Below are 16,890 nucleotides of genomic sequence, written 5' to 3'. Positions count from 1 at the left end.
GAAATACACTTTATTGCTTTCTTGAGATGAGAGGATTGACACCACTCACAATAATGAGTGGTGTCAATCCTCTCATTAAATTCTTGGCAAGCAAGCAAATATGCATATTTCCCAAAATGTCAAACTCTTCCTTTAAATGTGAGACTTTGATGAAGCCCTTACTCAACATTTATTTGTGTATATGTGAATATATATATATTTGCTAAAGGTGCCTCTTTAATACATGATGTGCCTCTTTAATACATAATGTATTTTAAAGCAGCTACATCCCACAGCAGTTAACATGCATCATCAATAATACATACAGTGTATTGACTTTAAAGTGCACATTAAATGATTCACACTTAAATAATGCAATAACAGTAACATCATTGTTGTTAACTCTCCATTTCACTATTCAAGAAAGCCCTTTTTAATTGCTCATACAGTAGTTAATATATAGTGAGACGATGAAGACCTTTAATCCAGTCTACACAAATTAGAATAGAAACAACTATCAGGTCACAGTCAAGTATACGACTATACACCTATTCACATGTAATATGTAAGCTTCTTAAGGCCAGCCTTAGCTTTGGGTAAAAGCTTTTTAGGAAATACACGTATTTGCTTTCTTGCTGAGAGTGAGATGGCATCTGCTACCAAGAAATAGTCAGAAACAGTTTTAAACTTCATTTTCAGTGCAGGTTAAACTATGGAAATATACGGTGTTAATTAGTGAGATTTACGGCCTCTGGAGGGCGGATTTTGTTTCTAGCTGTATCCCCCCCCCCTTTCCTGTCGTTGTGCTAAGCTAAGTTAGCATGCTGCTGGCTGTGGCTGATGAGAGGGGTATCAATCTCCTCAACAGACGCAAGAAAGCAAAAAGGCATATTTCCCAAACCGTTTCCTTTGAATGAATTCACGTGAAATAACTGAATCATGTCTATATTTAGTATAATCACACTACATAGCTATACATCTGTGTCTGTGCCACATGAAATGTAGCATATCTATCAGTACAGTGTAGTTGTGAAGCTCACTGATTGTTTTCCATCTACAAGGTCACCTATGAAATGTCTTGTGCTACATTCAGTCCGACCAAATCAAGACGTTATTTCTCTATCATGCCCCAGATGTTGTGTCTCGTGGCTCAGCAGGCGTAAGGCGGCGGTTTCTCAAAGGGGCTGTAGGCGGATCCGTAGAGGACTGGAGCGTTGGGTGTCAGCATGTAGCCCCCGGGTTCCTGGGTGGCTCCCTGAGGCTGTGGCTGAGTCTGAGAGGGCTGCTGGCTCTGGTTCTCCTCAGACAGGCAGGAATTAGAGGCAGTACCTCCCTCAGGGATCATCTGGGGAGTAGCAGGTGGCTGATAGTTGCTGTTGTGCTGTGGGAGAGGTGAAGAGACAGGGAGTGGTAGCTTGCACCGATATGTGGAAGAAGAGCCAAAGATACCTAAATTATTCCTGACATTTATATGTGAGGCTTGGTTTTTATTCTCCTTATGTAGTTTGGTCCTTTGGTAGCAGTCACAGGTTTATTAGCAAATATTAGCCATAATCAGTAATAAATCAAAGAGCAAAAAACAGTAAAGTCACCATAATATGAATAAAACTATGCCTCTGCTAATTAGTGATTAGCTTGCATAAGAATTACAGCTCCTGTCACGGTTTACTTTGTAGCATCAATCAGAAACTCATGTTTTTAACAGGTTCTTGGACGACCATCGTCACAAAAAATGACCTCATGAAACAATACCAGAAGAAGAATCTACAGACACGCTAGCAACTCTGTGAAACTGTGTTTAGCTGCTTTGGTTTGAATGCTAACGTCAGTCAGCATGCTAACATAATGGCATTGCTAACATGCTGATGTTTAGCAAGTATGTTTATTTGCTTAGTTAAGTGTGTTAGCATGCTAATATTCTAATTAGCACTAAACAAAAGTACAGCTGAGGCCGATGGGAATGTCATTAGTTTTGCATGTATTTGATCATAATCCAAAGTTTTGACAAATACATTTTTACTTGATGGCGCTAGATGAAAAGTTACAGGATCAAGAAAGCAATAATAAGTCATCCCGAGGGGACCATGAATGTTTGTATTACAGTTCATGGTGATTCATATGATAGCTGTTGAGATCTTTCACTGAAAACCACAAATGTCAACCTAATGGTGGCGCTAAAGGAAAAGTCAGGATTACCAAACTCTGTTGGGTTCATCCTCTGGGCACCAGGAATTAAAAAATGTCATAGTAATCCATCAAGTAATTGCTGAGATATTTCAGTCTGAACCAAAGTGATAGACCGACCGATCGACACCATTGTATTTAAAAATCGTCTTTATGCAATAAAAAAAACAGGGTTGATCCCTCAGTAGACATGCAGCAGTAAGACTGCAATGGTTTTAGTGAGGTTTTGCAGGTGTCCTTTTTAGGAATGTGACGTGGCAGCAGTTCAGATTAATAGTTTTGATCAGCTGCTTTGATGTTAGAATGAAACGGCTGTGCTAGTTCAGCAAAAATAAATCTGGTTGCCAAACTAATACACTGGAATGGACGATTGGCCTTTTTCACAGCAGATGTTTTGACTTGTCATAGTAGGAATAGCACAAATGACATTAACAATGGCTCAGTTATATTCAAGTGTCCCAGTAAACCAACATGCACAATACCAGGACCCTTGAACTGAGGCAGCTTAACTAAATTCAGCCGTCACTAATTTTATTATTCACACCTGTTTTTTTCCTGCAGCGTAATGGACATGTGTCTTCTGTGAAAAGCACCTATTAATGGTTCTTTGTGGTGTACCTGCATGGTCATCGGATAGTTGGGGTAGGTGGGCAGAGTTTGTCCAGAAGGGCAGAAGCCAGCGTAGGTGACCATGTGCTGGGTCGGGTTGTACAGGATGTGGGGTGGCGGTGTTGGGCTGGCAGCCACCTGAGGAGTCGGCTTCTGCTGCAGGAAAGCAGGAAACGGTAAAAGCGCTTTTCAATAAGACGGGAAATCATCGAATGAAGCTTGAAGGAAAATGTGAGTGAGCGTGCAGCTACACATTAAAACACACACTTTATTACATAAGAGGTAAAGAAGTATGATCAGTACGTAAAATGTATACGATCAGAGATATGTACATGTGTCTTTGAAACATTGACTTATAGGAATATGAGTTTTTAGTCCTTTCATGTGTGAGCAGTAAATGTTTGAAAATGTAATAAGTGAGGCAGTGAAACAAAAAGATATCTGCACATAAATCAATATTATATTTCAGACAAAGCTTTGGTAAAGTTAACAGTTAAAAAAGAAGGTGAAATAGTTCTCCACACAGGGCAGTATTCTGCTGATGCATCATTTTTGACAGTTCAATCTCATGAGTTCCGGTAATTCATGAACTATGTTGATCAGATTCAGACAGAGCACACTTTCACTTTGAGTGACAAATATAACCTTTACCAGCTTTGAAATAAGCTGCAGTGAGCGAGTTGCTATTCAATTTTTATTTTCTTTGCCCTTCGCTCCAAAGAACACTTTTGAACTTCATGTCTATAAAGTGAAGATGCACTCCATTTTTCTCCTGCTCACCATATCCTTGTACGCTCCGAGCATGGCGGCGGTGATGATGCCCAGGAACAAGCCGAGCACGTTGAGCACCACTGAGGCCCACAGCAGGCGGTGCAGGTGGATCACATCCCAGCAGCTGCTGACCCCGGTGAACGCGTAGTATTGTGTGTGGAACTCTGTGCTGGAAGATGAAGAGAGGAGGAGTCAGTGCTCATCGTAAGATGGCAAAGATGACTCTGGCTTTGCTTTTTTGTTAATGGACATACATCAGAAAGCGTGTGTACAAGAGGCCTTCTTCACAGCAGAAGAAAAAGCACTGATCTACTTTGTTCCATTTCAATAACTCACTATATTTAACAAAAATGTCTTGCCATGAAAAAGGCCTAATGTATGGCAACCATTTTCCCCAGCACATCACAGTTTTTTTTTAGTTTTTTTTAAATCTTCCAAGGAGGGAAGAAATCAAAGAATCCCTCACATTGTCCATATGACTTTATTAAGCCTGCCAGGCAGCTTATTCCTCAGCTAATAACTTAGTGGTAACGTAGTTGCAAGCAAGGGTGGGACTTTCTTGGAAAGCTCTTCCTCTTTGGTGTGTGTTCGAGAGGTCATGGAAAACTCTCAACATCCTGTGTTTGAAAGTTGGCTGTGGAATAGGAACTTCTTTAATGCGCCAAAATCACAAGAGTGATTTTTCCAACAGTGGCGCCTGTAGATGCAGCCAGCATTGAAATCGAGGATGCTGTTTTTACACTGCTCTCTACTTTACTATATTATCTCTCTATTATAACATTATTATTGACAAATATATATATATATTTATCACTGTGATGGACACCCGCACACCAGAAAGGTTTTCGCAATAACTGCTGCAGTGTAGTTGAATGAATTGTTGTTGCCCGGAAGTAAAAAGTTGGAATAAAATGTGTGAAAATATTCTGCAGTAATGTGAAAGCACATGCAAATTGAAGTTTAACACATGCACCCCGCTGTATGGTCTGTGTTCATCCTGATTAAGGTGCACCCACACGGACACCTAAACAAATGGCAACAGCTGGTGGTCGTCTCACCTCGCACAGTTGTACAGGTAGCAGCAGTAGCAGGTGTTGCTCCTCAGCTTCAGCTTGCACGCTTTGTCAAACGAACGGCATGTCACCTGCAGCGTGAGAGGTCTGATGAGTTAAAGGGGCTCTCGGAGCTTTTTAATCATTTGTGATAAAAGTTGTATTAACCTCATGAAAACAGATGCAAGAGTCAGATAAGGAGGAGCTGGACGAACAGTTTGGACAAAGAATGAATGCATGAAGAAATATGTCTCTGCTGTCTGTGTCAGCACATCGTTTCCAGAACTTCTATTTGCTTAGAATTCGATGTAAAGTGAGCAAGATGCAGTTAACTACTGCTTTAAATGCAGTAACATTATTCAACCACTAGATGTCCCTACACACTTTGTGGATTTTTCATTTAAGCACAAAAAGGCTGCAAGAACACAGAATATAATCCTAAAATGCATTTCAAGCATCATTTACGACATTTAAAAGACAATAACTGAGACACAAAAATGTAAAGCTGTGATATAGTTAGTTTGTCTATGAATCACCTCAGTATAGTAGTTATCGTAGGAGTAGCCTGCTCCACTGGCGTAAAAGTCACACATGTCCTCCTGCAAGGGCCTTATATCCTGTGTGTTAGAAAGATTAGAAAGAGAGACAAGAGACTTGTTAAATACACAAGTCACACACAAACACACAACCTAATATAGGACGTATACGCTGGTCGACTTGTCATACACCACAGCTGTAAGCTAAATGTTTTTCCGTTCTTTTCTAGAGTAAATCTCCATGATTTAAGGGTTTCAATAACGATGCACTTTTTGCATGAACCCTGGTTCGTGTCATTCTGCCCATCCTGTTTCTGTGTCACTGCAGCGGCTCAGACTCGTCCACTGCACTGAACTACAAACCCTACAGCATTAAACCTCACCGGGCTTTATATATGGTGAAAGGTATTATAATCATTTTCACTGTCCAAAGCTTGAAGGTGCAATAAATATGAATTTTACTGTCCCGTGAGCACAAAATAAATATATCTGCAGAGGGTTTGATAGCACTGTTGATCAATATCAGGGACTTTGTGCCGGCTTTTTAAACTCTCTGGTTCATACTCATTAAGATACTCATTAAAATTCATTAGGCTGATGTGACAAACTGAGGCGTATCCAAACACGGAGAACATCTCAGATTTCCTGCAAGGAAACAACAATAACAAATTAACCTTATTTGACCCCTCTGCATTTTCTGTTCATTTCCTTTAAAAGAAATTCAGGTATTTGTACACATTTTATTTCACGTGTAGTCATTTAGTCTGGAAGTTGTTTAAAATCTAGAGAGTTTGTAATTGTCCTCTGACTGCCATGATGGGGACAGACGACGCTGAACTGACCAATTATGAAAATGTTTAATGAGGCTTCTTGAGACTTCTTGTGAAAACAAAGAACGAGATACAGACATAATGTCAGAGTGAATATGTTTGTAGTGAGACGGAGAATAAAAGGGAGACAAAAATCTTTATGGAATTACTTTTAATTTCCTAAGTTTTCTTTCAAAAAATACAGTTTGTGTATAGATCCGACCATTGCAAGGATGTTTCCTGGAAATCAATTCTCAGTTGAAATAGAGTTAAAGATGTATTTTTGGAAAAGTGTGTGCATCTTTAGTTATTGCATATTTTGTGTTTTTCTGTAGTGTGTATTTGTTTGCATCTTAATACAAGAGTTTTCACACAAGTTCCTTGTCTTTTTGACACATTTAATCAGCCCTGCTATGCCGGATGTTTTCCCAGCAGCTCTCTGCAGGCCGGGCACTGAGATTAGTTGGTCTGGTCTACCTGTCTGGTGTCGTGATGGCAGCTATACCGACACTCCTGTCTGGTTGCATCTGCAAAGTTCCTGATCTCAGTAATGTATCTGTGCCCGTCTTAATAAGTGTTTCTGTAGGCCGAGTTTCTCTCGACCCTAGCATGTGTGAATTCATTTGGTGTGTGAATGTGTGTTTGAGGGTTTGTTCGAACAAAAAAAACAGGTGAATTAGTTTGTATTTCCTTCCTTTCAGTGCAGGCATGTAAACACACTTTATACTTACGATGAACTCTGAAGCGATGATCCCGTCCACAATGGCACAGAAGAAAGACGCAATGACTCCGATGCTGATGAAGATGATCGCTGCCACCAGCTTAAAGAGATCAAGATGGTAAAGTCATTTTCTTGACTATTTAGTAACTTAGTTATTCATTAATATACCCAAATTTGTATATAAAAAGACAAAGTATACATTCTTATCATAAGCTTTACACACACACACACACACACACACACACACACACACACACACTCTGCGTGTGTGTGTGTGTGTGTGTGTGTGTGTGTGTGTGTGTGTGTGTGTGTGTGTGTCCTGATTGGTTTCCTGCGTCTGTCCTGCAGAGCGATAAAGGAAATGTATGGCTTCTTGCTCTGCCAACGCAGAGGTGCTTTGTGGGTAGATTTATGGGCACAGAGGAGACGTACAGGACAGAGGGACGGCCTTTTGTACCAGCAAGGTCAATCTAATTCTCCCAATCTGATACACACACACACACACACACACACACACACACACACACACACACACACACATGAACACACACAATGTGGCTTATCTCACACATTCAGACAATTCTGCAAACTGAGCCCAAGAATCTGATCACTGATCAATAACCTTAAATCTGGGACACACACCATTTAGCTTTTACTGTAAGACAAAGTACTTTTCTGATATTACAGCCCCCCCCCCCCCTCACACCAGCAGACCCAGCTGGCTGATCACAGATGTCTGATCATGAACTTTATCACAGAGCATCGTTTACTGTCTGTTCAATCGCTCCTCCAGGACCCAACCTGCTGTATTGAAGCAGGAGATTAAAAACACACTTTTTTTCTATTTATCTAATGGTAGGTGGTAGAAAGCAGTTTGTCCACACAAGCGAAAACAAGTAAGAATGTAGAGTAGTGTTTTCATAATCTAGATATAATCTATATAACTAATGATGCTGCATTGACATAAGTGACTTATTTGATGCATTGCCCTTTCCTTGATTTCTAATGCCATTTAAGATCTTTAAGGTTTTCTTGACAGATTTCAACGTTTTTCTTGGTCCCAAAGTTCCACTAACAACAAGTGTTCTTGTTTGTGAAAGGAGGGTCTAACTAAAAGTTGCTCCCAAGAAAGGATGAGAATCAAATATTCGGAGTCAACAGTCTTTTTCACTTATGACACATCGTCATGTCAAAGTAAGAAAATGTCACGTGAATAATGTGAATGATGGCTGAATTCTATTTTGCTGCATTGTTGTTGTTATTAGTAAAGCCTGTGCTTTTCCTACTATGACATCTCAAAATTGAATTTACATTTTGTGCTATAGATAAAGGATTTTGTCTTTAATATGAAAACAATTGTTTCCGAGATGAGGTTGACGAATGTGACGTGAGCAGGATGAATTGTTAAAGGCCCTGCACACCTGCCCAGGTGTTTTCACTTGATGCGGCTGATTGAGGTTCAGGTTGACGTTGAGTAGAACTGTGCTGGAAATTATGTGAGGTTTTCAATTAACATCGACCACAGGCTGCACTTAAGAATTGGTTTGTTTTGTGGCAGCATGGGCTGAGAAACCTCTACTAAACGAATATTATAACAAGGGAATTTTAAAATGAATACCCCTGAATAAAGTGAAATAATAGCCTGGCTGAGAAAATAGGCTTTTTTTTCTGGTGGGTTTTATCTGCCTCTGGCCCAGACTCTCCACTTCATTAGCGGTTTAAATGACTCTGCTTTTATGGGCTGCAAGTGGGAGATGAGGCCAGTAGCCGAGACAATAGAGCCTGACAACTGCATTACTTCACATTACCTTAGCACCAGCTGCCAACACATAAAACACCTCAACACACACTCTGTCGCCAAAACCCCCCGAATCTCCCTCGATACAACTGAAGCAGAGAGAAAAATCAAATGCTGTAAAAGATTAAAGACTCACAGACACACCGTAGATGGTTTTCTGCTCTCAGGAGTCGAGTCAGTGAGGAAGCATTAAAACGACTAGTGGTGGAAAGTAACTAAGTATAATTACTCAAGTGCTGTACTTAACCACAGTTGTGCTTTTCTCAATCATTTCCATTTTATGCTACTTTATACATTTACTCCACTACATTTCAGGGAGAAATATTGGACTTTTTATTCCACTACATTTATGTGATAGCTACGTTTACAAGTTTTTAAATTTGACATTAATAAAAAGATGCAACGCATTATAAAAGTCCAGTTACAACTGTAAAATGCTACTTTGTGATAGTTAAAGTACATTTTGCTGATTTTATTTCTGTACTTTTATATCAGAAGGATTTTTAAATGAGCTACCTTTACTTGAAGACTTGTTATATCGCGGTATTGGTACCATTTGTTAAACCTGCAATAACTTTTATGGCCAATTGAGGAAACAAGTAGTGAACACAACATTGATATGTCATCACTTTTTAAGTTGATTTGGCGAGACTTGTTAGCAAACAGTTGCTTATTTTCACATCCAGCAGGTGTGGAGTAACATTATCATTCATTCGGAGTCGGGATTGTGTCCACCTAATGAACGTGAGACCGACGCTTACTCTTCTTTTAGCTCCGTTTTTGGTCTCTACCTGCTGCTGAGGGAAATATCTAGTCTTTTTGTTTCTAAATGCTGTACTATATGTTCACCAGCTAGCTGTTAACTGTGTCTGCCTGATGTTTGGTGATGAGCAGATACTGTAAGAAACAAAAGGTTGTTGGCTGGACAGCTAAACAATGAGCTGAGACTCGCTATAAAGCTGCGTAAAAATGAATAAGAGCTTCAGAATCGGGTGATAATTCTGGGTTCATCATTAAAAATAATTTGATACATTATTATTAAAATATCCATTATAGCCACTGAAGAACAGAGAGACACACTGAAAGCTTTAGAAGATATCAGTGACAAAGAGATAAAGACACAAGGCGGAATTTTATGGCTTCAGTAAAGATACCCATCAGGTTATGTAACTAAAGTCGCTGACCGCTGCAAGGTCTTTTTCCCCCCCCTGCTCAGTGGTCCAGTGACCAATCACGACCACAGCTGGACACGCTGGTAATAAGAAACTTGTTGGGTAAAATACGGCCCTTTAAAAAGCTTCACCGTTCTGCTCTCCAAGCTGCAAGGTGACCAAAAGGACGACGGTCCGTGAGATACAGGCAGTGACTAGAGAACAAAGAACATGAGCTACGCGAAGCATTTAGTCATAAAGAAATCCTACAGTGTACCAGGGCAGTGAAGCCTGTCTTAGGGAGCGGCAGGGTAAGTGCAGATAGGAGGCGAGTTTACAGACAGAATTTCATGCTCCACCATCCTTTTAAACATTTCGGAGGACAAGATAAGACAAAATGAAAAGTGGCGATATTCAAGTCATTAACATTTTTAAAAAGCTTTCTCCAAGAGGTGTCAGTGAGCACAAATGTGTGATACGCCACGCATTCATGAAAAGGGTCTCTTGGGAACATAAATTGATCGGAGCAAAATGTCTTATAACTCTAAAATCCAGAGCTATAAAGCAAAGAGACACAACTAGACGGTTGTTTAACACTGATTTCTGTGGTGGAAAATTACAGGTGACAGATTTGTCTTCCTCAATCACTAAGTTTTCTATTGTAAGTGGTGTTTTTAGTTTGCCTTTTTTTATTCTATAGAGCTTATTATATGTAAGTTGTGTAGATTTCTGTTCACTCACACGGACATAAATACAATCTGTCTGTGTTTATGACCAAAACATTGCCTCAATTTGAAACACGTACAACTAATTTCTTCTGTCCGTGTCGAGGCAAGTAAAACCACAAACTAAACCTTTATCCTAAACAAACATGACTCAAATCCTGTCCAAAGTGATGTCACAGCCATTTTGTAGATATTTGATAATTATACTTATTTAAAGTAAATCATTTAGAAAAATAGGGTCTTCACTTTTTGTAGGACTCCTGAGCTGAATGTATCCATCTAGTAATCTTTACATATTTCAAAAGAAAACCCAGTACAAACCCTCTTCAGCATTGACTAGTGTGTGTTAACATGTGCATTCAATCAACGGCTGAATGACTTACTCAGGTGTCTACAATCAAGTCATTTCTGCAGAATTAAAGCCACAATCATCTACTTACTCAACAGCAATATGTGGTATACATATGGGTTTGTACATGTTGTTTAGACTTGTTTAGAATCATGTATTGTACATAAAACATATACTCAAGCAGGCTGCTCTGTATGTCCATAATTCAATGCAAGGGATTTGTTATCATGGCAACAAATAGACACAAGATATAATAAAGTCAACATAAATGTCTATCAAGTCAATATTCTAGATGATCTACCTCTACTTGTATTAAGCATTTGTTTGTGTTTTATTGTTTATTGTTATGTCATTTTTTCATGTGGTTCTATTTTTGCTGTGCATTAGTTTATCATTGTAATGTATCACCAGCCTTATTAGATTGTCTGCATACTACACACAGTACATTACAATTACAAAAAGTGTGTTTGGTTTTTTTTGGGAAGTAGTGACCATACAACATGGATTAATGAGACTTGGATTATACTGCACTAGTTGTAAACTGATGTTTTCATATAGTTTTGCTGTTGTTACGTTACAGTTCATCAAGACTTTTCTCTGTTTTGGGATTCTCTGACAACCAAGAAAAACGTTTTCAGAGACAATTAAAGGCAACAAGGGATGATATACAAACGTATACAAAAATATCAGGCTAATGGGTCCAGTGGTATAAAAGACTAGCTGTGGACAGACAGACCCACACTCACTCACACACACAGACACGACCGAACTCATGATCTCCCCGCGCTTACGCCTGTCTGACATAGCAGCATCATGCCCTCCATCTGCTGCTTTGTGAGGCCAGAGGAGCAAAGGCCTGTGAGATCTAGGAAGTAAGGGAAGAGCTCTCAGATGTCCGTGGCATTGTCGGCACGTTGGTTACAGTGGTTGTTCTTTAATGAGCGACCTCGCTCTGCCAGCCAGCTCTCATGTTACAGTGCTGAGCTTCAGACACAGGATGGGAAGAAGACACCTGTGTGAGAGGAACATTGTGCCACATGTGCCTCATAAGAGACACCGTAGACCGGCGCTAGTGTGGCAGCGATCTCGTCATTAAAGTTTAAAGCACAGACCTGGGAGCCATGCCGGAGAGGCAGACCGATACAGCAGGTATTTAATTGTCTTTGTCAATGTCTTTCCCTCTCACATTTACAGACACACACACACACACACACACACACACAACACGAGAAGTGACCCAATGCAAGGACTCAAATGGAGTGAGAGCCCACAGAAAATGTTATTTAGCAGTCTTTATCTTTGTTAAACTATGCTTTGTTTTGAGCTGGGGTGGATGTATTAACACACACAGACACTTGTGTGATCAGCTCTAAGGAGGGTATCTGTGCAGACCGGATTAGATACGGTACACTGTAGCGTAACGTAAGACAGCGACACCCTGGACGCCACATTAAAAATTCACAACACACACTGATATACCAGTCATGGTGACAGGTTCATCTCTATCATGCAAAGACAATATTTCTATGTGCTCTGATAACTGTCTGTTAAGTCTCTCTGTAAAGTAATTCAAAATCATCATGAAAGCTCAATATTTTTGTTTCCTTTCAGCTGGAGTCCCATCATCAGCGGCCACCGTTTCTTCAAACTGTATATCTTACTCGGCATCATTGTCAGACTTGTTTGGTTTCTGAAGTCTTGTATCAAATAGAGAGGGGAAGTCCCGCCCCTTTCGGTGGACCACCATGAGACGCCATTTGAGAAAAACATATGTACGATAGTCAACAGCAAAAAGACTAGCAAGAGAAAATAATTGTTTTCATTGTGACATGAATTACATACACCACTTGTCGTGGTGTCCACAAAGCGACCCGTCTCACTGAAATATGTAAAATGGCCATGATCTGTAAACACAATGTGTTCAAATTTGTGTCTGCACCACGAATACAATGCCAATGGAAATGGATGGGTCAAAGAACACAGGACTTTCATCCATGAGACTTGTGTTCGTGTTTTTGAGTTATTGTAAAGTTATGTTTGTGACATTTTTCCAAAAACTACCAACGTGTTTTTGTTGCCTAAACCTAATCTCACGTACTTATTTGAAGTCCAACCGTGATTGTTTTTTCCGAACCTAAGTGGTTTTGCTGCTCAACCATAATGATCGTTGTCGACATTAGCAATAAGTCTGTTATGATGTGAAAAAATGAGCCTATGGTAAATCAGTAACACAGCTAAACACATATAGTTCAAGGTATGCTTACTTCTCATTGCATTCTTTACAGCCAGGAGAAATATCCCTCAGCAAAATCCATAACAGTATCATGAATCTGTCTTAGAAAACGGACTAAAATTGGACTAAAAGTAAAACTGAGTTCCACTGACTAAATCTTGACTAAAACAACCAAAAGACTTATATGTGACTTACAACTACATTTTTCAGACTAAGACCCAAACTAAACTTAAAATTCTTGTCAAAATGAACACCGCTTCCAATAAATTGACACACAGGAGATGTTGTATAATCTAATAGTATTTCAAGGCTTAATATATTTAAGTTAACTACGTTACCCAAGAATGCTTCGCTCCTGTTACTATTGCTACACAATGCTAAGCGACAAAAGCAGATTCTCATTTCTAGCCGGTTGATTTTTGTCAGCTAAAGCGACAACTCTCACTAGTAGGATTTATAAAGCAACAGGTTCCATTTATGCTTTATCGCTTGTATTTTTAAACAGCTGTGAATTGAACTCCTAGCTACAGCCTTCTGGCAATTAGTTGGCAACATATAGGCTTATAATGTAACAGAAATTGTAACAACTGGATTATAAAACATTATATTTACAAAACAAACATCTAGCCATTTGTGCTCAGATGTCAAATGTGGTCTAAAAACAATCTACCGTGAAGTCTGGAATTTTGAGTCTGAAAATGAAGAACCGTGTCGTAGAGAACCTTTAAAATCCTGGTTTTGTCCTGAAACTTTAACTAAATCTCTCTTTCATTTCTTCCTTGTCACTCTTTTTTTTCTTTTTCACCAATATTTGAAGTAAGATCGTCTATAATAAATGCTTACGGAGAATAGACTGTTAACTCTTAATTGAGAAATGACAAATAAAATATTAATAATAATAATAAACGAGATATGAGTCATCGAGAATTTTAATTATGTAATAACACTGTATTCTCATCAACTTCCAAACTTCAACTTTTTTGCTAAATTAGATAATAATTGGGAGGAATCACCATATGAAAAACAAGGACTGGGTCCAAGTGACACAAGTTTCTGTGTCACTGGTGTCTTCTTCAGTCCTTGCTGGGTTTCATGTCCTGTGAATGTGATACTGACTTAAACGTTAGGGAACAGTTTCAGCTTCGGATTGCTACTGGCTCTTGAGCACTTGCGTTTGTCGGCCTCTTGAATGTTGCCACAAATGAACCTGATTGGAGGTCAATTCATGCAGCTTTTGTTCACCTTTTATTGTGTTTCATTTCATTTAGAGCAGTCTGAAGGTCTCAAAGCGGAGTTTCTAATTTTGTTCTTTTACTTTGTTTACCAAGTTATACATTTTATACATTTTAAAGAGTCAATCTTGTCCGACAGGTCTTCGGTCTACCTGAAAGTGTCTCTGTCGTACACAGAGGCACTTTGATGATAATGCAGCTCTGTCAGTAACTGACCAATACTAATGCAATTTCCCCTCCTGTCATAGAAATCTAGAGCCAATCACATTCACTGCCCTCGACCACAAACCCAGTCACGTACTCTGACTCGGACGGAAGGAACAAGAACACATTACGGCCGCCATCGAGTAATCGGATTGGCTTCTTGCTCATAATAGAGCAATTTCCCATAAAACGGTTGAGTGAATTTGCAAAGTTGGTAACATAATCTTCTAATTCATGGGGTATATATGTCCCATATTCCAGGAACAATGCCTCATTTTTAGAAGATAAATATTATGAAGCTTGAAAAGCTGACAAAAAGTCACCTTGAGGAAGAAAAAAATAAAAGGCTACACACAACTCGAGCTGTTGTTGTAAACAAAACAGAAAAGGGCCAACAACCACGTTGAAAGCATTTGCCAAATCATTTAACATCTGCAAAATCTTATTTTTGGCCACTTGGGTGCAGCAGAACAAACTGTTAACACATATTTTCACCTTTAAAACTTTGATAAGGTGTACTTGTTAGCAAATCTGCACATCCAGCAGTTACGCAGCAACATTAGCATTCATTCAAAGATTGGAAGTCTAATATTCACTCTTAATATCTATTTTTGTGTCAGCCAAACTGTGTTTAGCTGCTTAATGCTCCACGCAGCTAATAAGACAATAAGACTTTTCTTGAAGTCCAAAGTACATATTGTATATAGTTGAGGGGTCTAAATGAAGACCATGAAGGTGTTACACGCGATGGAATGATTGAAATCATCATTATAATGTGATTTTAAATGTGTTGCAACAATGACATGAGAGTCAGAGGAGAACACTCACCATGGGTCTGCGGTTTTCCACCAGGTGGATGCCAACAATACCCAGAAAAGCTCCAAAACTCAGCTGTAGGCACAAACAGATCAAAGTGGAAGACATGATTAAAGAAAATACACACCATCTGACAATCATATTGTGATGGGGGGGGGGGGGGTGTTAGGACAAAGACATTCAAAGGATTGAGAATGTGAGACAGGAGGCGTCTGTCACTCACGGTGATGCCGGCGTAATATCCAGCGACAGGCACGTTGTCTGTGCGAGTGGCAGAGATCAGACCCACAGCCAGCACCACCAGAGCCAGAGCCAGCAGAGACACCGTCACCCACAGAGCCGTTTTCCTCCGACGCAGGTAGTGAACTGAGGATGGATGACAGGAGGACCTCTTTGCATTCATTTCGTCCTGAACTCTCTGAATGACATCAACCTCATTCTGAACATAAAGTCCCAAACTCCAACCACCTTTTTTTCTCAAGAACATGCACATATTCAAATAATTTCACGATTTTTCTTATTTCATTTCTCTATTATTCTTTTGAGCAGTGGTGGAAGAATCCAGATCATTTGCTTGAGTTAAAGTACCAGTGCAACAATGTAAAGCAAGTAAAAAGCCTGCATTCATATTCTCACTCAAGCTCAAGTAAATACTCAAAGGTCCACAAGTATAAGTACTTTCAGTGCTCATATCTGGTTATGGTGGGACTGTTTTATATGCTATGTTCTGGTTTAATTTCCTGTATAACAAGACATCTTATTGTATACTTGTTGTTCATTTTGTCATCAATATTTTGTAGGATTTCGGGGGGTTTTCACTGCCATAGTTTTTGTTTTAGAGCACCGATCAATAAGGTTTTGTGGTAATTCTTATAGATTTTTTAAAATCCTAATCAGCAAAGTAACCTGTGGTGGAAGAAGTACTCAAATAATTCACTTAGGTAAAGGTATAGGCTTTAGGCTACTTGAGTAAACACCTCTGGAGATGAGCTATGCTGGGAGCTTTTTAAGTATTTCTCAAATTAATTAGCATTAAATGAGCCCTGCGTTTCCTGCCACGTCCCCTATTCATTGAGTTTAAGCACACTATAAGAAAAGACATGTTTTGAATAATGTGTTAATGGTATTAAAGATACTGCTGTAACTTGCAGCTTCACGCAGAGTCAGGTTAAGAGCTCAGGGTGGAACTTGACATGTCGTAGCCTACCTGCTGGATCCAGTACTTCTGTCGTTGTTTGCTGAGTTGTCCGCTGGGTTTCAGGCTGCTGCATTTTGCCTCAGTCCGGATGATTTATCTTTAAAAATGAATAAAAGCAGAGCAGGCAGCTGATGCGACGCTTTTCTCTTTTTTTTTGTCCCCGTAGATTCAGAACAGAGTCATCATCCTCCACAAGATGCGTCTTTGTCTTACAGTTGAATAATCTTACGATAAATAACAATGCGGTTTCATATAGATTCTTACAGCTGATTCTGAGCGCAGACGACTTCAACTTTTCTTGAAGCCTGAGAGAGAGAGAGAGAGAGAGAGAGAGAGAGAGAGAGAGAGAGAGAGAGAGAGAGAGAGAGAGAGACCAATCAGCTCCCTGCATTCACCTGAGTGATCAATTATTAAATCATCTATCTTACATAAGTTCAATTCAGCTTTAATACAGGACTCATGTTAAAATACTCGGAGTATATATGGCTAAACTCTAAACTTTGTACTGATGTGTTTTTTTATG

The 16,890-nt window shown here is 39.5% G+C and overlaps 1 protein-coding gene across 1 annotated transcript; it reads right to left on the bottom strand.

Annotated features, from left to right (window-relative positions):
• Positions 1 to 130: 130 nt before the first annotated feature.
• Positions 131 to 16,457, bottom strand: LOC137887684 (transmembrane protein 255B-like). The gene is made up of 9 exons (XM_068730835.1): positions 16,377 to 16,457; positions 15,393 to 15,535; positions 15,182 to 15,244; positions 6,672 to 6,761; positions 5,132 to 5,212; positions 4,602 to 4,687; positions 3,553 to 3,712; positions 2,782 to 2,928; positions 131 to 1,360 (listed from the first exon to the last, which is right to left on the bottom strand). The coding sequence occupies exons 1-9, from the start codon at positions 16,438 to 16,440 to the stop codon at positions 1,130 to 1,132; spliced, it is 1,065 nt and encodes a 354-aa protein (XP_068586936.1). The 5' UTR covers positions 16,441 to 16,457; the 3' UTR covers positions 131 to 1,129.
• Between the last annotated feature and the right edge of the window lie 433 nt (positions 16,458 to 16,890).

This window comes from Cebidichthys violaceus, unplaced genomic scaffold, assembly GCF_023349555.1.
Source record: "Cebidichthys violaceus isolate CVI_PGR_0920_01 unplaced genomic scaffold, fCebVio1.0.p SCAF_5, whole genome shotgun sequence".
NCBI classification, from domain to species: Eukaryota; Metazoa; Chordata; class Actinopteri; order Perciformes; family Stichaeidae; genus Cebidichthys; species Cebidichthys violaceus.
The sequence above is the reverse complement of the archived record's forward strand: the minus strand, read 5'-3'. Positions and strand labels throughout refer to the sequence as shown.

Excerpts from the sequence above, each read along its gene's own strand:
- LOC137887684 (XM_068730835.1), bottom strand. The coding sequence starts at position 16,440 with ATGCAGCAGCCTGAAACCCAGCGGACAACTCAGCAAACAACGACAGAA. Across the intron at positions 15,536-16,376 it reads AGAAGTACTGGATCCAGCAG|TTCACTACCTGCGTCGGAGG; the intron begins GTAGGCTACGAC and ends ATCCATCCTCAG. Across the intron at positions 5,213-6,671 it reads TCATCGCTTCAGAGTTCATC|GATATAAGGCCCTTGCAGGA; the intron begins GTAAGTATAAAG and ends TCTAACACACAG.